The 23,555-nt window shown below is 47.8% G+C and overlaps 1 protein-coding gene across 12 annotated transcripts in view; it reads left to right on the forward strand.

The window, feature by feature from the left end:
- Nucleotides 1–23,555, forward strand: part of cep350 (centrosomal protein 350) — a 32,024-nt gene that overhangs the window by 5,407 nt on the left and 3,062 nt on the right. For 4 of the 12 annotated variants that reach the window (XM_081707513.1, XM_035521981.2, XM_081707512.1 and 1 more), the window contains exons 6-34: nucleotides 489–642; nucleotides 898–1,415; nucleotides 3,327–3,440; nucleotides 3,793–3,906; nucleotides 4,518–4,634; nucleotides 4,778–5,550; nucleotides 5,676–5,797; nucleotides 6,027–6,952; nucleotides 7,031–7,163; nucleotides 7,421–7,536; nucleotides 7,765–7,939; nucleotides 11,302–11,752; nucleotides 11,851–11,931; nucleotides 12,289–12,380; nucleotides 12,466–12,591; nucleotides 12,859–13,037; nucleotides 13,331–13,530; nucleotides 13,945–14,132; nucleotides 14,242–14,329; nucleotides 14,441–14,587; nucleotides 14,753–14,871; nucleotides 16,111–16,233; nucleotides 19,080–19,261; nucleotides 19,479–19,624; nucleotides 19,942–20,029; nucleotides 20,545–20,729; nucleotides 20,896–21,029; nucleotides 21,138–21,217; nucleotides 21,351–23,242. In XM_081707513.1, the coding sequence (XP_081563639.1) occupies nucleotides 489–642; nucleotides 898–1,415; nucleotides 3,327–3,440; nucleotides 3,793–3,906; nucleotides 4,518–4,634; nucleotides 4,778–5,550; nucleotides 5,676–5,797; nucleotides 6,027–6,952; nucleotides 7,031–7,163; nucleotides 7,421–7,536; nucleotides 7,765–7,939; nucleotides 11,302–11,752; nucleotides 11,851–11,931; nucleotides 12,289–12,380; nucleotides 12,466–12,591; nucleotides 12,859–13,037; nucleotides 13,331–13,530; nucleotides 13,945–14,132; nucleotides 14,242–14,329; nucleotides 14,441–14,587; nucleotides 14,753–14,871; nucleotides 16,111–16,233; nucleotides 19,080–19,261; nucleotides 19,479–19,624; nucleotides 19,942–20,029; nucleotides 20,545–20,729; nucleotides 20,896–21,029; nucleotides 21,138–21,217; nucleotides 21,351–23,242 (7,763 nt within the window). The remainder of the gene's footprint in view (nucleotides 1–488; nucleotides 643–897; nucleotides 1,416–3,326; nucleotides 3,441–3,792; nucleotides 3,907–4,517; nucleotides 4,635–4,777; nucleotides 5,551–5,675; nucleotides 5,798–6,026; nucleotides 6,953–7,030; nucleotides 7,164–7,420; nucleotides 7,537–7,764; nucleotides 7,940–11,301; nucleotides 11,753–11,850; nucleotides 11,932–12,288; nucleotides 12,381–12,465; nucleotides 12,592–12,858; nucleotides 13,038–13,330; nucleotides 13,531–13,944; nucleotides 14,133–14,241; nucleotides 14,330–14,440; nucleotides 14,588–14,752; nucleotides 14,872–16,110; nucleotides 16,234–19,079; nucleotides 19,262–19,478; nucleotides 19,625–19,941; nucleotides 20,030–20,544; nucleotides 20,730–20,895; nucleotides 21,030–21,137; nucleotides 21,218–21,350; nucleotides 23,243–23,555) is intronic. The other 8 variants (XM_035521984.2, XM_035521987.2, XM_035521982.2 and 5 more) reach the window with 8 other exon arrangements.

Consider the following 23,555-nt stretch of genomic DNA (forward strand, 5'->3'; position numbering starts at 1 on the left):
TCAGTTAAGTGCACTATAATAAAGGCCCCCATCCCTGTAGTGGACTGGTGTAGGGCTGTGATATAGACCCCCCCAACCCTGTAGGTGACTGGTATAGGACTGTGGTATAGACCCCTCATCCCTGTAGTGGATTGGTGTAGGACTGTGGTATAGGACCCCCCCCCCCCATCCCTGTAGTGGACTGGAGTAGGACTCTCTGAAGTGACTGTAAAGTTACTGACTGTGTTCTGCTTTGCTCTGTCTAGCAAAACTATTTTGTTGAAGCGTCATGAAACTCATTAATTATATTGCAATAATGTTGCATTAATTATATTAAAGCAGGTTGGTTGGGGGGTTTTGGTTTGTATTTGTTGTTTTGTTATTTTGTTGTTTTCCTCTTACTTATTATCTCCTTAGTACCTTTGAGATCCAGGAACAGGAACTAGTCCCTTGGCACCTGCAGGACTGTTCCTCATGAGTGATTCTGTCTGTATGTCTGTCTGTCACAGATAGGCGGGGTCTGGGTGACGTCACAGTGTCCAGGCTCCGCCAGCGCAGTCGTCAAAGCCCAGACAAGACTTCCTACAGTCCAGTATGCAGCAGTGTGCATGAAGGGGGCAGCAGCTGGTGTGGGGACCGCACACATACACACGCTTCTCAGGGGTATGAACTGGTAGTCATTTCAGTTTGAGTATAATTTGAGTATAATAAGTGTGTGTGTGTGTGTGTGTGTGAGTGTGTATTTATATATACACTAGCCACCAACTCTGCTTACTAGATTAATATATGTATCATGACCAAACACAGGGGTGCGAGTTGCTGGAGCTCTGTCAGTGATTGACAGTCCAGCCAGCCAATTGTGTTACTCTTCATAAGTCTGCCAGTGTGTTGCACCTCTGTGTTGTCTGCCTGTTTCAGGGATGTAGCACCTCCTCCTACCGCTGCCCCCACTGGGGCGGAGGTGGCAGACCCAGAGTGTGCCCTGAGCCAGCTGGTGTACAACCGGGACTTGCGCCCCCTCCACGGGGCTGAGTTGGACAGCACGCGCTCCTCAGCGCTGGACGCCACCACCGTGCACTACCTCAACAACTCGCCACACCTGGAGATGCCACGAGCGGCTCAACAGGACACGCCGGGCTCCGAGGTCAGGCCTGTTGCGCCGCCGGTAGATGACCAGACAGGGGCGGCCCACTCCTCGACGGCATCGAGCCCAGGCTCAGCGCGACTGGAGAAGCTGCGTCAGCGTCAGACGGACGGAAAACTGGAGAAACTGAGGGAGAGAATCCGCCGACAGCGCGAGCAGCTGGAGGAGACTGCCGAAAGACGGATGTTGGAGCAGCCTGCGGGCTTGGGAGCGGCACATGGCCTTTGTATCCCCCTGCCCACTGCCACAGTCCGCAAAGTGGCACCTGCTCCCCCCGCACCCATCTATAAAGGTAAGAGCCTCACAAGGGCTGCGGGGGGTTTCTACATGATTATTCAGATATTTAGGCCTATTGTAACACCGGTTAAAAAAAAATATATATATATATATAAAAGCACCTCCCTTTGGTTAATTACTGCAGGGGTGATTTATGTTTCAGCTGGAAACAAGTTATTTAACCGTAACTGATGCAGTGAGTAGCTTCTCGTTTGTTAAACAACCATGTCAACAGACACATTCTGTGGTCGTGGAACAGATGTTAATCTGTTTCAGAAGGGTCAAATTATTGGCATGCATCAAGCAGAGAACACATCTAAGCAGATTGCTGAAACTACTAAAATCGGGTTAAGAAGCATCCAACGCATTATTAAAAAGTGGAAGGACAGTGAGGAGTGGGGAAACATCTTCGAGGAAGGAATGTGGTCAGAAAAAATTTTGAATGATCGTGATCGGCAATCACTAAAACCTGTGGTGAAATCAAATCGTAGAAAAACAACAGTAGAACTCAGGGATATGTTTAATAGTGAAAGTAAGAGCATTTCCACACGCACAATGCGAAGGGAACTCGGGGGATTTTGACTAAACAGCTGTGTAGCCTTAAGAAGACCACTTGGCAGTGAGGCTAACCAGCAAAGATTGGACTCTGGAGCAATGGAAGAAAGTCATGTGGTCTGATGAGTCCAGATTTACCCTGTTCCAGAGTGATTGGCGCATCAGGGTAAGAAGAGAGGCGGCTGAAGTAATGCACACATCATGCCTAGTGCCTACCGTACAAGCCTGTGGGAGCAGTGCTATGATCTGGGGTTGCTGCAGTTGGTCAGGTCTAGGTTCAGCAACGTTATGTGCCCAAAGAATGAGGTCAGCTGACTACCTGAATATACTGAACGACCAGGTTATTCCATCCATGGATTTTTTCTTCCCTGATGGCATGGGCATATTCCAAGATGACAATGCCAGGATTCATCGGGCTCAAATTGTGAAAGAGTGGTTCAGGGAGCACGAGACATCATTTTCAAACATGGATTGGCCACCACAGAGTCCAGACCTGAACCCCATTGAAAATCTTTGGGGTGTGCTGGAGAAGACTTTGCGCAGTGCTCTAAATCTCCCATCATCAATACAAGATCTTGGGGAAAGATTAATGCAACTCTGGACAGAAATAAATGTTGTGACATTGCAGAAGCTTTAATTATGGCAGCGAATGCGTACCATAATTAAAGCTAAAGGTGGTCCAACCAAATATTAGTGTGTGACTTTTTTTTTTTTTTTTTTTTTTGGGCCAGGCCAGTAGATTTATTATTTATTACATTATTTATTGGGGATTTACTTTTAGACTGTGTATGTATGCACGCACGCATGTATGTGTGTGTGTGTGTGTAATTTGTTATATATATATATATATATATATATATATATATATATATATATATAATGTGTGTGTGCATATGCATATATATATGTGCGCGCGCATGCGTGCATATGCATATATATATATGTGCGCGCGCATGTGTGCATATGCATATATATATATGTGCGCGCGCATGTGTGCATATGCATATATATGTGCCTGCGCACACATGCACAACTTGGTGTTACGCAGCTGGGATTTCTGAGGAGATACCGAAGATTGGAATTTCATAATTTGTATCTCATTTTAAGTTACTTATTTTGAGAACTTAAATCTCAAAAGCACTTTTTTTACACTGTTACAGTATTCAACATTATGTTCATTTAATCTGAGTTGTAAGAGTTACATTCTTGTAAATGTTCATGCTAAAAATATTACAATTATAGTAAATTAATTTTGGCCCCAAATATCGATTATGGGGCTTGTTTACTAATAATTAGTATCTATATCGGCTGACCCTTAGGAGAGGTTTAGGGCTGTTTGGGGGGATTTTAGTACCTATGTTTTCATTCTTAGGATTTAACACGAGTGAGATAAAGATTCGCACTTCAGATGGCAAAGTGTGGGGCGAGGAGGAGTTCCAGAATTTAAGCAGGCATATCAACCGAGACCTCACACAGCACCTCACAGGTACACACACACACACACACACACACACACACACACACACACACACCTACAAACGGGTGATGGAAGGATAATACAGAGAATAATATTACACTGACGTTATATTAGTTTTGTTGTATATCACTAGTCTGTGCTTCTCTGGCTTCACAGCCATAGTCTGGCAGCCCATCCCCTGTGTTCTGTCTCTGTGGAAGTCGCTGCACACACACTGTGATGCTGCCCCCTAGTGTCATGCTGGAACCTCACAGCTCTGTTTGGATGTTTACAATTTCTGCTTATTGGGTTTTTATTATCATTTATAATGGATTTAATTTTTGGGGGGTGGGGCTGATGTGAAATATGTTTTCTATCTCAGAGCCAGTGACCCAGCGGCCTCCAGAGAGGGTCAGGCAGCGGGAGAAGAAAGTGTCCGTACCAGTCCGGAAGATTCATCGACGCGCTTCTGTTCCCAGCTCTGACGCCAAACCAGGTATGAATATGATCTCTCTCTCTCTCTCTCTCTGCCTAACACACACACACTCTCATTCACTCATGCTGTCTAACTCATTCATTCTACACAAAAATTGGCTTTAAAATTCTTGGTCAGGACAAAACTACCTCAAGTTCTCTGTGCTCAGTTCAATTCACTGTGCTCAGTATTCTAGATACTTTTTTTTTTCCACCCAGAACACATTTTAAAATAAAAAGGTTTATTTTAACATGACAGACAAGACAGTGGTGCCAGCTGGTTGTAAACGAACCCAAATATCTGTTTCTGTACACACCCAAGCATGCTTGTTCCAGTACATTGACTTGGCACGATCGTGGCTGATCAAACGCACTGTCTAGTTTCATCATATTTTCTGGTTGTGAGGGTTAAAACCCTATAAAGCATGGTAAAACTGGTTTGTCCTGTAAATTCTGTCTGGATACTGTGCTGAAAGTAGAAACAATAAGTATTTTTAAAATGTGATTCACTAAGAAAACTTGGTAAAACCATCTGAATACCTAAAATAAAAACATACTGTGTTCATAGAACCTTTCTAGAGGCCCTTAAGTCTGATGGTAGCTCAACTGGTTTCTGATCCTCTGTCCGCTCAGTGATCAGCACGTCGTCATGGCGAGAGGGTCAGAAACTTGTGAAGATGATGCTTGGATCAGCGCCACGGATACCCAACAAGCCACGGGCGCAGTCAACAGAAAGAGACGGACGGACTGGTGCGTACAGCCCTCCTGCTGCAAGCACCTCTACAACCACAGTCTGTACAGGGAAGAAAAAGTGGAGACCACTCAGAAATGTACAGAATTCAGTGATTTACAGTCTCTGTGTCTCTGCACCCACTACCCCCTCACCTTCCCAGGATCTGACCCTCAGCTGGAGACTGTCTGCCACTCCAGGGTGAGGAGCACAGAGCGACCGGGCCTCCACAGAATGCCTGTAGCCACGGAGCGCTCCAGACCAGCAGGGGGTGGTAAAGTACGAGTTCCTGCCACCACGGAGCCCTCCAGACGAAACGACAAGGGAGACAGAGGCCCTGTGATGGAACAGTCCTCTCAACCAGTAACGACGGTTGAAGGCAGACGAACTGTGGCGGTGCATACCTCCAGACCAGCAGGGGGTGATGAGGGCAAAGGAGCTGTAGCAGAGCGGCGCACCGCTCCAGCAGGGGCGGATAAATGCAGGTCACCCAGCAGAGGTCTCCTGTCGGCAGATATTCGAGGCATACTAGATGACCTTCAGCTGGAGGGTGGGGCAGAGGGACCTGATGAGGGCGGGGTTCACAGGAGGAGCCCAGCACGCAGCAGTCAAGCCCCACCCAGACTGTCCCGCAGTGCCAGTCCCGCCAAAACCCGTCCAGAGAGCAGAGATCAAACGGTGCCACGTAAACGGCACTACGACACAGACACGGTTCGGCAGTACATCGCACGACAGCAGGAGGACAGGAAGAGGAAACAGGCAGAGCAGAGGAGGAGTCAAAGAGAAGAGGCACAAAGGCGGAGTCAGCGTCTGCAGGAGCTCTACAGGAAACAGAGGGAGGGCGTTGCCAAGGCCCCAGCTCCAATCCCCAACTCTGTGCAAACACACCTGCAGGAAACCTACACCAAGCTACTTTTTGAACACACATTGCAGCAGGTATAAACACACACACACACACTTTGTGGCCTTTGTGTTACTAGCTGTGTGAGCGCTCTTTGTGTTGTTTCCTGGGGCATGTTGTGGGGTGAGCTGTGAGTTGTGTACTTTGTCTCATGCTTTAGCCCAGGCCTGTGTATCAGCCGTCTGGGGAATCGGACAAAGAGAATAAGGGACAGGACCCCCTCAGTCCCTCCCCCAGTGACCTGTCTGTATCGGAGCTCAGACCTCCTCCTCTGCTGTCCAGGTAATGCCCACACCCACAGGTGATGTAGGAGTCATGTGACCATTTGCCTTCCCCTAGCTGTTTCCACAGAGCACAACGGGTCGTGGGTAGCGTAGGTCAACATGTCTGCCAGTGCTGTTTATCAGCTGTTTTAGTCTTCATGTGCATTAGTCATAGATGTGTGGAATGAGGTTTCTTTTTGTCTTACAGTAAAAATATTTATTGTGTGTCTGTGTGTCTGTGTGTCTAGGGCTGCACTGGGCCTAGAGAGTTTATACTCTTCCTGGTTGCATGCTGAGCCTCAGAGCCCTGCCCCCCTGCCCAGCAAAGGGGGTGTGCTTCCCCCTGGTGGTCAGTCAGAGGGTGCAGGGGCCGTGGAGGAAGCTTCCCATCGATGGGCTCCATCTGCCGTCGGCACGGTCGCTGCAGCCCTGAGCGAGCCTGGTGGGGATCTCCATGCCACCCTGCTGGTGAGCAGGATGGAGCGTGTGGAAGCTCTGAAGGCCCGGGCTGCGTCTCTCTCCAGCCGGGTGGAGAGCGAGGCGCGGAAGCTCGCTTCCGTCACCCCCAACCTCGGCACAGGCCTCCCCGTGAGCGAGGACGTCCTTTGGACAAAGCCGCTGAGTCCTCCGGAGCGGGAGCGTCCTGGCGTAGTGGCGCAGTCCCGCCTGAACATCCAGAGGCTCCTGCGTGCAGGTCAGAGTGCGTTTGGGGGTGACTCAGGAGAACTGCCCGGAGTGGGCAACCTGTCCACCTACAGTACCCAAGACCAGAAAGAAAACGTGGGCAAGCCCCACCCAGCTCCCACTGGCCCCTCCCTCCCACCGGCCGAGTGGGCAGAGCCACCGGAATCTAGCGGAGGGTCCATCAGCGAGGGCCCGCTGACTGACAGCAGTGTGTCAGAGGGCGAGGACACCCCGGGTGACCCTACTAATATCCAGACGGACCGTGCCAAGCTGTCGGTGAGGGAGGCCACGGTAGACTACTGCGCCGCCCAGCACAACAGCCACGCCCACAACCCCATCACTGCATTCCAGAAAGAGGCAGAGCAGCTCACCCCCTACAAGCCTATGACTGCACTGCAGGACAGCAGGCCTCCCTGGGAGGAGCTGACCAAGGGAAGCACTCACAGCGTCATCAGTATATTTACCAAGAACCTCCAGAACTACAGCAAAGGTAGTTTTCACTGTAACTACCATTCACTTGATTATAATGCTTCATACGTTTACTAATTGTGCGCGTGTGTGCATGCAGTGGTTGAGGTGAATGAAGGCGTTACTCCCCTCCATGCTGGTAGCTCGGTGGTTGGTGCAGCCTATGAAGATGACTTCATCTCCTCCCACAGTAGCAGCCGATCAGCATCAAAGAGAACTTCTCATAGCCTCAGGTAGAAGTCCCTCCATGGACACTCAGACTGAACCCCATCAGACCACATCTGTGCGTTTTTTAGGCCTTTAACTAAGTGCTACGTTTAAGCAAACATGAGTTTAGCGTTTTCTCAACAACATATTAGTTAATAGTAACTAGCATTGCTGTAATACAGTGTGTTGATATATAATGTGCCACTAGGTGGCAGTCTCCATCTGTGCCTGCAGTTTACTTTGGCCTATCTGAGCTGACGTGGCGTATGTGTTGTTTCTGTAGTAATGGCCACAGTGGCGGCACTGATGAGAGGAGAGAGAGTTGCTCCCTCTCTGTCACTCACTCCTCCACCACCTCTCCCCTCTCCTCGCCCCTCTCCACCCGCTCCACACGGACAGGTGAGAGGCGCACCACCCGCGCACACACAGACTGCCCCGCGTGGTCACGCTCAGGCTTAGTTTCACTAATGTTTGTGGAGGTGTGTTGTTGGATTAAATGCGTGTGTATAGTGATTCTTTTTGAGAGTGATGTTACGTAGGTTGGCACCAACGCCGGGTATGTTTGTAGCACCGTTATACCCAGGAGCTGTGTGCTTGTGTTTAGATCTGGGTTTTCTCTTGTCACAGAGAGGAATCTTGAGCGCACCCTGGTGGAAGGGCAGATGAATACGACCGTCATACCTGACCTGCAGTGGAACGGTCAGAGAAAGAAGGACTCTGAAAACAGCTTAGCAGGTGGTCTGCACAGGGATGCTGACACTGATGGGACAATAGGGGGCGCCTCAGTCCACTCTGTTCACAGGTAAGCCCAGCATGGAGTGGTGAGAGGAGGAATTGCGTGTTCTTAGAATTCCCCTTCCACCAGCTAATGCAGCGCTGCCTGTGTACTCTCACACATACTCGTTTGCTGACAGTAAACTGAAATAAGTGTTTTCCACACACAGCAGTGGGGTTTGGGCCTCTCAGAAACCCTTTGGCTTAGCGTACCACTGTTATAATCTCACCTGAGTGGTGCTACTCTAGTACCCCAGAATTTCTGCCGTGTGACACAGGGAAGGGATGTTCTCTAACGGACACACACGCCTCACACCCCACACACACAAGGCACTTTTGTTTGGATGGATTCTGGTGAGATCTCTCTGCTGCAGGTCAGGCTTGTTGCCAGGGAGATGTTGATTTTCTGAAAGCAGGTCTTGTTCATGCTTGCCTGCCTTTCACAGTAACATTATAATCCTCTCTGTGTGTGTCGGGGGTGGGCTGTGTGTGTGTGTGCTGGTGGTGTGATGTGGTTTCTGAATGTGTTCGTTGTTATTTCTGAGTGTGTTTGAGGGGATGGTGGTGTGGTCAAATGCATGATCAATAAAAGCTGAAGTTGAGAGAATAGATTATGAACGTGCAGTGTGGATTGGCTGAGAACTGTGGGGTTAATCCTGTGCCAAAATGGGAGAGGAGATAATTGTTTTAAAAAGCAATATTGCACTTTGAGAGGACAACAGTGCTCTCGCTCAAAAAAACACTGCCATAAACGCAGAGCAGTGTTTGTGCCAAAACGTCAGCCAATCAGATTTCTGGTGGCAGTTCCTGTCAAGGACACTTTACAGACAGATATCAGCTTTAACAATCACTCACACACCGATGAGAAGCAGCAGTAAATTTGCACACATTGTACTCTCAATCAGAAACCACAGGGGAAGGGGTTCAGACCAGGACAGAGCACTAACTATCACAGGACATACACACATAAAGCACCAACTATCACAGGACATACACACATAGAGCATCAACCATCCCTGGACATACACACATAGAGCACCAACCACCACTGGACACACACACACACACAGAGCACCAACCGCCACTGGACACACACACACACACAAAATTCATATTCATACAGGACAATTTAGAGTATCCATTCAACCTAGCCTCCATATTTTTGGACTGTGGGAGGAAACCGGAGACCCCAGTGGAAACCCACACAGACACAGGAAAAACATCCACCCAGATGGGGACTCAAATCCAAGACCCTAGCACTGGGAGACAAACGTGCTAACCACGATAAAGCAAATAGCATTGATTGTGTAGTAACAGCGGCACGATTTCAGTGTCTGGGATATATTAGACGCTAAGCTAGGAGTTGATTTTTGTGGATGACACATAAAAACCAGATAGTTACATCCAGAAGACTGGGATGGGTGCGCTTGTTGACTACCAATAATACTGCACCTCTTTTAAAGGCCTATTTATAACCAATAGCATATATATTAGTTAATATTGTGTCAAGCACATCCTTAGATTATAAATGTAAGGGTAAGGTCTCTCTGCTGCTGACCTTTTAGCACCAGTCCCTTTGTAAAGGAAGTACAGGCTACTCTAAAACCATGAAATAAAAGATTCTGGGTAATGTCTCAGCTGGTTCACACATCATCTGTCTTTTAAATCTTCTCAGTAGCAGGGGTGCTGATCTAGGATCTGTTCCCATCAGTAAGAAAATGATCTGATCCCAGATCAGCAGTCTTTAAGAGGCTTTGTGAATAGGGGCCAATTTGATCAATACCAATGCTCAATATCCTGAACACCCTAGGGTTAGATTATGAAAACACACTGTTAAATAACAAATAATTTGCACAATGACTTAATTAAAACTCTCTTTACTCAAAGCACATATAACCACATGGAAGAGAAGAACCAACACTAATTATGCTTAGAACAGCTAAAGATAAAGGAGGGATGTGAGAAGAGTCCTTGCCAAGGTGTTAAAACCCTCCATATGCTCACCAGAGTATTGACTCCACAGCCCTTAATAAATAATGCCTCTTTTTTCATCATTTTAGAAATAGAAATAAACTGAAACACGTCCAAGTAGATGCCTCAGACCCTGGATTAACGGGACTCTGCAGTACAGTAAGATGGTCCCGTGAGGGTAGGGAATGCCGGGCTCAGCTGCTCCTTCCTCCGCATGTGTTGGGCCTTCTGACGCCGTCCACATTTCAAAGCACATGTCCAATAATTCACTTACTTTATTGATCATGGTGTTTTTCTCCTAAACACTGGAACAGTGTAGCGCTTAACTCTCATATTTTCACAGTTTGTTGTGAACAGTTAGCCAAAGTCTAATTTCTTTCACTCTTCAGAAAAGGTTTGTGAATTGCTCTAAGCATGTTATCATGAAAACGTTTTAATGTTCTGTCCCTTTAAAAAAAAAAAAAATTTGTCCTTAAATGTCCAAGTGGCCTTTATTTGAAAGGTTTTTATAGACTTGGGGTTGAATAGCCTGGTCAATTTAGTGGCTGTATTAGTCAAGAGTCACCTCGTACATAAATAAAATAATAAGAACAGTGGAGTTCCAGTCTAATTGGGGCACAAACCACACATTCACATTTTTAATGTGGTTAGCTGTAGTCTCTTTATGCAAACGCACTCACCTCAGCACAGACTGGCTCAGATACAGTGTCTTAATTCGCTACTACAGGGATCTAAACTTTGCCAAGGAGCACTGGTATTCCTGACAAAAAATATAACAGCACACATTTACAACTACCTACTTGATGTACATTTTTATCCCTATTGCTGAGGTGACAATGTTTTTTTTTGTTTTTTTGTTTTTTTCAGACAATAATGCAAAGCCTAATCCATTAATCCACAAGCAAGTCACTAATTTGAGAGGCCCCCACAATTCTGGCATAGAAAGCGATGCGTGAGGGAGAGAGTTGTTTGCCCTTGAGTTTCCACCAGTCATTGTTTTAGTAAGCCAAGTCATATTTGGGTAGAACAACAGGAAATCTCTGATTTATAGTTTTGCCACAAACATTCCAGCGTCTTACAACAAGCAGATGTAAAACTTGAGAGAGACTTGAATAGGGCTGGAGTATTTTGCACTTAGAAGTTTTTTATGTAAATAACATTTTTGAGCAGGTTTTCAAGTTTTGAATGAAAGCAGAGTGTTTTTGAGCAATGCAAGTTTATTAGCTGTATGCTCATGGGACCGTTGTCCTCTCGGTGTAATATTCCTTTTTAAAACATAATTCTCTTCTCTCAAATATTGTGGCACAACGTTATCTCCATAGAGAACAAGGCGAGTCCTGTAGAGAGGAGCTGTTGTGAACAGAGAACCATGAGCTGGTGCTGTGTTCAGGTGAACTGTGTGTGTGTGTTGTCTGGCAGAGGGCCATCCGAGGGCCATCCATTTCACAGAAACCCTGCTGCATCTCCTGCGTCCACTGTCGACTTCACCAGGGTCTCCCCACCCAGCAGTTCTGCTTATTCCACCCCAACCTGCTCTACTTCATACAGCCCATTGGGTGCCAAGGACCCTGGACCCACTCCCATTCCTGCCCCTGGACCTGCCCCCGGGAACGCCCCCGCCACTCTGCCCACCCCAGGGCATGCCTCCAACACTATGCCTGCCCCCAGGCACGCCCCCATCACTCTGCCTGCCCCTGGGAGTGGCAGCCCCATGCAATTTACCCCAGGTGTCCTTCAGCAGCGTATGAGTGCAGAGCTGAACTACCTGTCTGCTGTTGAGGAGTCAGTGAGACAGCTGGGTGATGTGGAGAGGGTGCGAGCTGTCTGTCTTGCACAGCAGGAGAGCGTCTCCCTTGCACAGATACTGAAGGTGAGACACTGTCACACTGCTACATACATACATACATACATACATACATACATATTCCAGTACTGTGGATTTAATGTGTCGTCCCCTCCCCCCCCCAGGCCCAACAGCACAGACAAGAGAGAGACCTCCAGCTGATGAAGATGAAGACAGAAGAGGAGGCCCTTGAGGCTCAGAGACAGGTACACACACACACACACACACACACACAGAGTAGAGCAAAGAGGAATGTACAGGTACACACACACACACACACACACACAGAGTAGAGCAAAGAGGAATGTACAGGTACACACACACACACACACACACACACACACACACACAGAGTAGAGCAAAGAGGAATGTACAGGTACACACAAGCACACATACATACATACAGAGGAGAGCAGTACTGGTACACAGTGGAGCACACACATACATACACACACAGCACACGCTCACTTTTTCTCTAGTTATTAAGCCTGTTCCTATTCTCTTTTAATTTTTGCATATCTACATCTTCATCTCTGTGTGTGTGTGTGTGTGTGTGTGTGTAGATGACCAAGCTAGTCCGAGATCAACTACTGAACCTTCCCTCCATCACACCTCTATATGACGCACACACAGAGCCCTGCCCACAAACAGACAGGTAACCAATCACCAAATACATATGCAATCTGCCTTTCCTCTTGTGTGTCTGTAGACTGATGTGTTGGAGTGCTCTGGGTCTGTAGTGTGTGTATGTGTCTGTCTGGCAGCAGTAGCCAAGATGTTTCTCCTGGGAGCGTGCAGTCCCAGAGAGCAGAGACGCCCCTAGAGGTCCTGTCAGAGTCTGTCACCTCCAGCAGACCACCCATAAGGTCTGTCTGCTGGTTCCTTGAACCTTCTCACACTTTTCTCCCCTTACACATGCACATGCTGTGGGAAATTCTACTCATTTGTAATTGTAAGCATTCACTGCTATATATGGGCAGTTAAAATATTTAATAACACAAATGTTTACAGCGAACCCTTGCTCACATTTCAAACAACTTTTAGGTTCCTCAGCCATACAGCACATTGGTGGAATCCAAATCCGTCTTTCTTTTGCTCTGATTCCTCACTTTCTCTCTCTTGTTCTCTTTTAGTGAAGGAGACAGTAAAAGTGCGAGGCAAAGCCCCTCCCCTTCAGTAAAGGAGGAGGGTGGCGCAGCTGGGTCAGGTGACTGCAGAGGGCGGAGCAACAGCTCTGTGGAAGAAGAGGTGCACACAGCTGTCGACGACTCCCTCCACACAGACAGCATCCAGTCCCTGCTGGAGGACAGGGGTGAGGGGGCATAGGTCACGACCTTGGTGGCCCCAGAGCCGCTTGTAAAATTGTTGTTGTGGTTTTGGGTAGTGTCCTATCTGCATACAAGTGCATTGGTTCAATAATCGCTGATACAGTGGGGCCTGTGCAAAGAAAAAGTTCGGTTCTGTGCAGTTTCTGAATGTTTGAGCTCAACGTGGGCCTTCTACGGGGCCCACACTGGGTGGGGGGTCAGCGTTGTTGGGGCTGAGGTCAGGTCTTCTGGTGTAGTTCACCTGTTTCACCCTGCTCTCTCTGTTTCCTCCCCTCAGCAGACAGCGCCTCAGTTGCTACCGAATATTCTGTGAGGTTTGAGGAGTCTGTGACGGAGGACGAACTGGAGAAGTCATTCCGCTCGCTTCTGCCCTCTGAGTCCCACTGGAGAGACTCTGTGGAGCGCGGACGAAGTTCTCTGCCCGAGTCTGATGAGGAGCACAACCGTGATAAGTCCTCTTCACAGCTCTCCACCAAGGTCTCTCCCTTCCTCTCCACGCTCTCCCGCCATTAATGCCGCTTACACATTTAAAGAAGTGCACTCTCCCTCCCTCACCTTTTACAGACATCATGCACAGTGCTGCACTAGAACCTGTTTCTGTTGTTGTAATGGGTGAAGAAAAATAAGCATGATTAACCGACGTTGTCTCCTATAAACCTGTAACCAAGGGACTGAAACTAGAAACCTGTAACCATGGGACTGAAACTTCCTGTTTACTGACCACTGTGCACTTTTGGAGAGGGTGAGGTCTTCTCACCCTGCTGTGGCATGTCGCAGTGTGCAGTGATGTGTTCACACACACACACACACACACACACACACACACACACACACACACACACACACACACACACACCCTGTGTCCTTTCACTCACTCTGTCCCTCCCTCAGCAGGACGGCAGCGTGCCTTTCTCGGGGGGTCAGGACAGCTTCTCTAAGTTCACCATGGTGATGGTGAGGCAGTACATGCAGGAGGAGGAGGTACGAGCGCAGCACCAGCGCTCCTTGCTCCGCCTGCGCCACCGAGCCCTCAGGGACAAGACCAAAGCCGAGCTCGCCTGGCTGGAGCACCAGAAAAGGCATGCGCCTCCACCCTTGCTGTCGGATGCACTTCCACCTGCACAGTCCTGTTGCGCTTCACTGTTAAACAGGACTGTGACATATGACCTGTTTCTTCCGTCCCGTCAGGCGACTGCGGGACAAAGGGGAGGATGACAAGATGCCTCCCCTCCGTAAGAGACAAAGAGGCCTGCTGCTCAGGCTTCAACAGGAACAGGTAACTGCCCCACCTGTGTCTGACACCAGCATCAGTGTCTGATTAAGATGCTACACTAGTAGCTATATTTCTCTGACCTACTTTGCTTGCGTGTGTGTGTGTGTGTGTCAGGCGGAGATTAGGCGACTTCAGGAGGTGAGCAGAGCTGCGCGGAGGGACCGACAGCTGCTATTGAAACAGCAGGAGGAGATTGAGAAGATCCAGAACACCACACTGAAACTGAGACAGAAACTCAGGAGTGCAGGAGACACCAGCCCGGTACACACACACACACACACACACACACACACACACACACACACACACACACACACACTACCCCTAACACCGCCATATACACACACAGAGCCCCTCATAGTAGCACTAAACAATAATTATGCACAGAAGAAATTATTTATCGTGACCTCTGAACTGTTACTTCAGAGGTCACCTGTGTCATGTGAGGTGGAGACACGGAGCCCCTCCCCCGTTTCAGTGTCCGGCAGCGAGACGAGCAGTATCCTGCAGAAACTAAAGAAGATGACTTGCCACACAGACCAGAGGTACACACACACACACACACACATGGTAGTGTACACTCAGTTCTATTAGTTGCAAATACTTTGAATGTCCACAAAAAACCCTGCAGTTCTTATACATGGTTTTAAAATCCCAAACAACTGTTTTAGTAAACAAATGTGTGTTGACATTTGCTTTAGATGAACCTGCTTTAGGAAACACTGTTGTAGGGTGTTCTCTCTTAGTGCTGTCTAACTAGAACAACCTGTTACCTGAAATACTGCACTACCTGTTTAATACTGTGCAGATCCCTGCTCTTTGATGGATGAGGTCATCAGTGTTCACTGCATGTGATCCTGAGGTGTGTTTGGAAAACCACGTGCTGTGTGTAGGAAAGGGTTCTCCACGTCAGGGGGACAGAGAGCATGGATCCTCCATGGATCCACACTCCTGGTTTCGTCGGGAGTGTGTAATGTGTCCATGGTGACCTCACATTACATTTTAGGCACAAGTGCTGAGTCATTGTTTGGTCAGTAGGTCTTTATTTGACTTTGGAGAAGGTAACCTGGCTCTTGGCCGTGGGCACTGTGGGCTGAATGCACACTGGAGATCAGAGACGTCTTATACTCCCTAAAGCACTGTTCACACACTGTTTTCTGTTCTCATCCCTCTCTGTGCGAGAACACACTCCCTAATCTGTGCCTTTTGTGGTTCTATGTAAGGATCCTCTGTGTGTATGTGTGTGTGTGGGGGGGGGTGTAATATATAATATCAGCTCTTCATCCTGTATTTCATCCAAATCTCTTCTATACACCTTTATTTGAGCTTTTCTGTTAAATGAAACGTGTTCCTGCTGTCTGAGGAGACAGAGGTCAAGGACACACAACCAGACTGGACCCAGTCCAGCAGTTATCTAACAGTTTATTAAGTAGCCTGTATATGATGTACTATTAAGATTCTAAAATTAACAGCTCATTAAAATGAATCTCTCTCTCTCTCTCTCTCTCTCTCTCTCTCTCTCTCATATATACACACACACCTAAATCACTTTTCCATTCTTCCTTCTTGTTGGGTTTGCTGTGTGTGTGCGCATATGTACACACTGGCTTGTTTGTTTGTTTGTGTGTGTGTGTGTGTGTGTGTGTGTGTGTGTGTGTGTGTGTGTGTGTGTGTGTGTGTGTGTGTGTGTGTGTGTGTGTGTGTGTGTGTGTGCGTGCGTGCGTGCGCGTGCATATGGGTACGTACGTGGGTGCCCATTTGTGTGCATATGTGCGTGTGTGCAGGTACTGCTCTCCCGTGCACTGTCTCTTCTCTGTTCTCAGTGCCCAGCACTGGGCCTCTCTCCGTGTGTGCCTCCCCACCCTCCACCCTAAGATCCAGCACTTTATCCACAGTCAGTTGGTCAGGTACAGTGGCGTCCTTCACCCTTCTTATGGAGCATGCTTGTGTGTGCTGCACACGGGGTTCGGGGTTCGTGTGGGGTTGGACAAGATGTGGACTTACACACCCAACTCTGCCATGGTCAAAGGAATTCAGTCTTTGGTGACTTAAACTGTCCTGAATGCACATGTCCAGTAGCACTACAGTCCAGCCTAGTCTGCAGGGGACAGTTCCCATCTGCACGCCGTCAGTCCTTTACTGAGTTTTTTACTACAGCGGGTAAAATAAGTATTGAACACATCACCAGTTTTCTAAGTAAATACATTTCTAAAGGTGCTGTTGACATGAAATTCTCACCAGATGTCAGTAACAACCCATCCAATCCACACATGCAAAGAACTCAAACCACATATGTCCATAAATTGATATGTGTAATAATGAGAAATGACACGGAAAAAGTATTGAACACGCTTACTGAAATTTATTTAATACTTCGTACAAAAGCCTTTGTTGGTGATGGCAGCTTCAAGACGCCTCCTGAATGGAGAAACTAGTCGCATGCGTTGCTCAGGTGTGATTTTGGCCCATTCTTCCGTGGGCTCCTACTATGAACTCTGAGCTTTAGTCTCTTCCATAGATTTTCAATTGGATTCAGGTCAGGTGATTGGCTGGGCCATTCTAGCAGCTTTATTTTCTTTCTCTGAAACCAATCGAGAGTTTCCTTGGCTGTGTGTTTGGGATCATTGTCTTGCTGAATTGTCCACCCTCGTTTCATCTTCATCATCCTGGTAGATGGCAGCAGATTTTTATCAAGAATGTCTCGGTACATTTGTCCTTTCATCCTTCCTTCAATTATTTGAAGCGTCCCAGTGCCAAATGGTGAAAAACAGACCCACACCATGATGTTCCCACCTCCAAACTTCACTGTTGGTATGGTGTTTTTGGGGCGATATACAGTGCCTTTTGATCTCCAAACATGGTGTGTATTATGGCATCCAGAGAGTTTAATTTTGGTCTCAACTGACCAGACTATATTCTCCCAGTATTTCACAGGCTTGTCTAAATGTTGTTGAGCAAACTTTAAACATGCTTCAACATGCTTTTTCTTCAGCAATGGAGTCTTGTGTGGTGAGCGTGCATACAGGCCATGGAGTGCATTACTTATTGTTTTCTTTGAAACAATTGTACCTGCTGATTCCAGGTCTTTCTGTAGCTCCCCACAGGTGGTTCTTGGCTCTTGGACAGCTCTTCTGATAATTCTTTTCACTCCTCTGTCTGAAATTTTGCGGGAAGCACCTGGCCGTGGCCGGTTTATGGTGAAATTGTTCTTTCCATTTCCGAATTATGGCCCCAACCGTGTTCACTGGAACCTTCAGTAGTCTAGAAATTCTTCTGTAACCAATGCCATCAGTATGCAACAATAAGGTTGTGAAGGTCTTGAAAGAGCTCTCAGGTTTTATCCATCATGAGATGTTTCTTGTGTGGCACCTTGGTAATGAGACACCTTTTTACAGTTGACACCTTATCAGTTGACCCATCTGATATTAATTTGCACTAAGTGGCAGGATTGCTTTCTAATTACTGATTACTGAGAATTTCATGTCAATAGCACCTTTAGAAATATATTTACTTAGAAAATTGGTAACGTGTTCAATACTTACTTCACCCGCTGTACATCAGGAGACAGAAGGGCCAGTCTTCTGAGGACAGAAGCCAAAGATGCGTATCGTTTGAGTGCTGGCGTGTTGGTGTCTCTGTGGTGGAGCTTTGGGGTGTAGTTTGTCCTGTATGTCCCAGAACACTTTCACGGGCTCACCACGGGCATCAAAGATCCAGCACAGATCAGCCTGAAACACACTGCAGTTTTGACGTGCTGTTCCCTTGGTGGTGATAACCAAAGCTTTTTTCTTTTTTTTCTTTTTTTCCCCCCCTTCTCCTCTCCCCAACCCCTGCTCCTCCTCCTCTTCATGTACTACAGCAGCTGCAGGGGGGCTGGGTTTGGGGGCCGGGGGAGGGTGTCTGGGTGTGGCTTCCTACCCGACTTTATCTGCCTGTCTAGTGCACTGATGGATTATATGGCTGTGATTAAGCATGGTTGGAAGCGCTTAATCTGTGCTGTGGCCACAGTAAATCTTAGCAGGGCCTGCAGATCCAATAAGAGAGGTCCAGCGATGAGCTAATGAGTATATATAAGCCCCAGGCTGTAATAGAATTGAAGGCTAGATTGGATGGAGATGGCTTTTGTATTCACAAGGCAAGCACATTGCTTTCAGATAAAGCCATATGTTCTCTTAACATGCATCTAATGATCCCAGACCACCATGGAAAAGGCAGCAGTTAAAACGGAGTAATGGTGAAGTTATCCAAGAAAACCGTGTAGAAACACGTAGAAAATATTCATTATTTATTTTAACTCTAATGGGTTAATTTTTTTCAGAAATGATTCATTATTCCTGGCCTCCATTCACAGAGACCGAAATGTGCTGAGTCCTCCTGTGGGGGGTGCTGTGCTGGTGTTTGAGTGTCAGGGCCTTCATTACCTGTTCCTGAGCTCAGTCATGCATGCGTTTGCCGTAATGATAACGGTGACGATGATTAATCAATTGCACTTTATACTTCTCTGTGTGGGATTGTTGGATGTGGAATGGACATGCTTGAAGTGTGTGCGCGCGCGTGTGTTTCTAATGAGTATGTTTGTGTGTGTGTGTGTGTGTGTGTGTGTGTGTGTGTGTGTGTGTGTGTGTGCTTTCTAATATGGGTGGGTTGATTATGGGTGGGCAGCTTGCCTACTTTGTGTTACTCAGTTATATCACTTTGTCTGTCTTTCTCTCTCTATCTCTCTCTCTATCTCTCTCCCCCCCCCCCCCCCCAGGTTCCTGACCAAGCGTGAGCAGCAGTTGGTCCGTAGGCGTTTACAGGCAGAGGAGCTGCTGGCATGGAGGCAGCGGTTGGATGTGGAGGAGGCGGCAGTGCAGCGGATGGAGCTGCAGGCCCTCGCAGCCTGGGAACCACACAGCACACCCAGCACCAGGATGGACACCACCACACACACAGGTGATATATGAGAGAGAGAGTCAGGGGTAGTGTTCTGGAGGCTGTTTGCTATAGGATGGGGTGCTGTTTTCAGTCTGAACAAGACAGACTGCTGCAATCTGAGAAGAGACATTAGAGCACAGCACGCTAATGAACTGAGGAGAGGAATCGCCAAACCGACCTGGACACTTATAGCAGAACTACTGTGTGTGTGTGTGTGTGTGTGTCTGTCTGGCAGCAGGCAGTGAGGAGCCATCTCCGGTGCAGTCTGTGTCCAGTGTGAACACTGGTCAGTGGGAAATCTCCTCAGATGACCCAGCATCCAGGCGTTCCCCTGCACACACACACAGCCCCCAGGAGCCTGAGTCCACACAAAGCAACTGGGTGAGAAGACCAACACTGGGCTTAGCGTTTAACCCAGAACGGGGTTGGGGTTTAACCCAGAACTGCGACCCAGCCAGGAGTTAACCAAATAAGGTTATAGTTGCTCTGTCATGGTGTTTTGTCCCTTGATTTTAACTAACAGAGGTGTGTTGCAGTCTACAGTCTTGAGTTGATGAAGGCCTCTCCCTGTTGGCTAAAGGTCTACAACATTCCTGTCAAAAGCAGCAGGTGTTGACGACTGAATTTCCATTTACACTGCCTGTCCTGTCGTCTGTGCGCGCGCATGTGTGTGTGGATGTGTGTTGTGGTTTCTCCAGGCTAACTGCACTGTGAGCTCTAGCAGTAAGCTTCCTGTCCAGAGCAGGTCCAGGATCAGTGAACCCCACTCCTCAGCCCCTGCCTCAGGTAAGGATAAACTGATAGGGCAAAGATTAGGGTTACAGGTCAAGGCGAGATTTAGGGTTAGGGCCACAAGCCAAGCTCAGGGTTGCGTTAGGGCTACGATGTTCTCTCTTAGGGAGAAGACCACAGTAACTGTGACAGTTGTAGCTCAGTGGTGAAGATACTGGACTAATAATCAGAAGTTTGCCACTGTTGGGTCCCTAAACAAGACCCTTAACTCTCAATTACTCAAGTTGTGTTTAGTCAGAATTGTCAGTTGCTTTGGATAAAAGTGTCAGATAAATGCTGTTGAGTCATAAATATAAATGTAACCATGTAGGCCTTGATCTGTGTGAGTAGAGACCTGAGGAGATACTGTCAACGTACATACATTCTCTCTCACACACACGGATCACTGTTCTTCCTAATGTGTGTGTGTGTGTGTGTGTGGATGTACTGGATCTGGTTAAGGTGACTGCTGGATGGTGTTCGTTTGTTTGAGGTCAATTTTACAGTAGTCTTTGGCATGTGCTGTACAGAGGTGCCGTCCGACCAGAGCGACATTGAGGGGCGCGTCTTGAGTGATGTTGAAGGGCGTGTTTTGGCCCTGAAGGTGGAGCTTCGGCGACGCAAGGCAGAGGTCCAACAGCTGAAGAAGGAACAGAAACAGAGACAGAAGGAGCGTTTGAAAGCCCAGGAGGCCAGTCTGCTGAAACAGCTGGAGGTGTCTCTCTCACACACACACACACACACACACTGGTATTTTGCACTTGCTACTACACTCTTTCATCCTTCATTTCCTTTTACTGTAATGAGCTCTAAAGGAAAAGGTTTATCTGTTTTGTTTAACTCTTGTTTATTGACTGTTTTATTGCTGCTCATGTCGGCAGTCATATAACAACTTCATTCAGAAGACCAAGGCTGAGTTGAGTAAGGCAGACAACACACCTTCAGCGAAACCCCAAATTAAGAGTCCAGCTCCAAGCAGGGACAAGCCCAGGATCAAAGGCCCAGGCCTCTGCAGGTTAGTGTCCATGGATCTGGTCATTTAGCTCCTTTCTGTACCACCCCGGTCCTCCTTAAACACACCACCCACCCCAGTTTTTTAAACTTCTCATGTGCTGTTGTGTAGGCCTGAAGCGAACCGGAATCTGGGTGTTGTCAGTGAGTTGGAGAGATCACAGAAACTCACAGAGTCACCAGCTGAAAGTGGTGTGTTAATAATGCCTTTACTTAAAAGCAAAATAAATATATATTAATGCATTTCCAATATATAAATGTATAATGTATAAGAATGTTTAAATATATATGTTGCATGCCTGTGAAATATGCATTTCATGTTCAGCTGTGCAGATTCCAGCGGTCTGCACTGAGGATGTGTTGTCCTCAGAGGAAGAGCCTTCCACAGTGACCCCAACCCCAGTGTTGGGGAGCCCAGAGCGGGTGAGCAGGAGTCTGCTGTCCCCCGAACCCCAACACCACCCCCCTACGCACAATGCCCGCAGCCAGTTGGAGAGCTCTTCTAGGTCCCCAGCCAATGCCACTGTCTCCAGTGAGAGGTCGGAGGTCATTGAAGAGCTGGACTCTCTGAAGTCAGAGGGTTTGAGTGATGAGCAGGATTTCTCTCGTTCAGCGCAGTTCTTGGAGCCGCTGCGCAGGGTGGTGCTCCAGCCAGCCCACAGGGCTGAGCACGTGGCCTCGCCTGAGCACGTCACCACACCCAAGATGCACGCTCTGACTGGCACGTGCTGGCCTAATGCAGTCGACTCCATGAACGGTGGGGAGGAGAGGAACTCCAGTGCTCTGCTGCTAAACACAGATGAGCCCAGAGTTCCAGACTGCCCTTCACTCAGTGATGGCCCTGACCTTTCTCCCAGGAATGATGGGGATGAGCATGCAGAGACACCATTGCCCTCTACCCATGGATATAATGATGATGATGATGATGATGATGATTTTGAGTCTTCACTTGGCTCCTCACCCAGGGAAGGCCATCAGGGCTCTGAGCTCACGTCACCTTCAGCTGCACAGCCTAAGGAGAAACCCTCCTTTGTCAGCAGCGAAGAGGAAATAGACGAAGATATCAATGTCGGATCAGAGACTGCTAGTGGCCGTTCCCACTCTCAGAGCCTATTGGAGGTTGAGGGTCTGCCAAAGCCCTCAAAAGCAGATGACATCAGTGACAGTGCTATCCCTCCGAAGTTTCTGACAACCTTTCCATCTGTAGAAGGATCCCTGGAGCCTGTGAAAGAGGGACTGCCTGGTTACTGTGTAGGTGACAGGGTGATGGTGAGCAACATCCACCCAGGCACTCTCAGATTCAAGGGCCAGACAAGCTTTGCCAGTGGATTCTGGGCTGGAGTGGAGCTGGACAAGGCAGAAGGAACTAGTAATGGAGTCTGTGAGGGGGTGGCCTACTTCCAATGCAGAGATGGATGTGGAATATTTGTCCCTCCTGACAAGATCTCTCATCTGCCTGAGGCATTGGAGGGCCATGCAGACACTGAGGATGAAGATTCTTCGTTTGATGACCAGTCAGATAAAATGCTGGAGAAGCAGAACCTTGCAGGTGATGCACAGCAAAGCGGCCTGCAGAATGAAAAGCATAATCTATGTTTTGATTCCTCTGATTGGCCATCTGATCTCAACACACAGCTCCCTCAGTCTGGAAATGACAACTTTATAACGTCAACCCTCGGCATAGATGCCTTTAATGGTAATATCATAGAAGACCGAGACAAGCTCACAGGGCCAAATGGGACAAACAAAGACATCGTCCTGAAGTTTGAAAGTTTTTCAAAAGGTCAGGAGGACTTGCCAATCGAACAAGAAAAAGAAACATCAAAAGTTCAGAGACAGGAAGCAGAACAAACCATGGACATCTTGGACCTGCTAGTCAGTAGTGAGGGGTCCAGAGCAGAGGACCTCCAGAAAACCTCAGGCCTCTCGTGTGTAGAGCCCAGAGCAGCAAGTGGCGGAAGGGCCCTTGGCACCCTGGTTGATGAAATCCTGGACAGGTTTATGTGCGACACTCTGAGACAGTTTCAGCAGATTAGGAAGGTAAAAGAGGAGAAAATCACAGCTGCCAATCAGCAGGAAGTCGTGAGTGGGGAAGAAGCACTCGAAGGGCATAAGGTCTCGCGGCTCCGGTCAGCTCCCACCAAAGCAGACAGCTTACACGCCTTCTTCGACAAGGATCAAGAAGAAGTGTCTTCCCCAGAGCTGTGCAACAGATCGGTGGGTAATTTCAATGTTTTTTATCTATCGATGTTACCTTTATTTTAACAAAATAAAAGGCATATATGATGCATTAGGCACAGTGACACTATTTTAACTTTGGTAAGTAAGATTTGAAAAATGGCTAATCATTGCCACCTCTTTAAAAGGATTTTTTTTTTTCAAGAAAGTGAATGATTTACATTTTAAACTGATGAGAAAATTGATTGTTCCAGTGCTATTGACACACCCCCCCTTTTTTTCCTGCCTGTAGTGAAGAGCAGAGTTCAGCTGGGTTTTTTTAGTTTGTACATCTTTGTACTGCAGTGGCCTT

The sequence above is a fragment of the Electrophorus electricus genome, chromosome 25 (genome assembly GCF_041902795.1).
Source record: "Electrophorus electricus isolate QZ-2024a chromosome 25, ASM4190279v1, whole genome shotgun sequence".
Classification (NCBI taxonomy): domain Eukaryota; kingdom Metazoa; phylum Chordata; class Actinopteri; order Gymnotiformes; family Gymnotidae; genus Electrophorus; species Electrophorus electricus.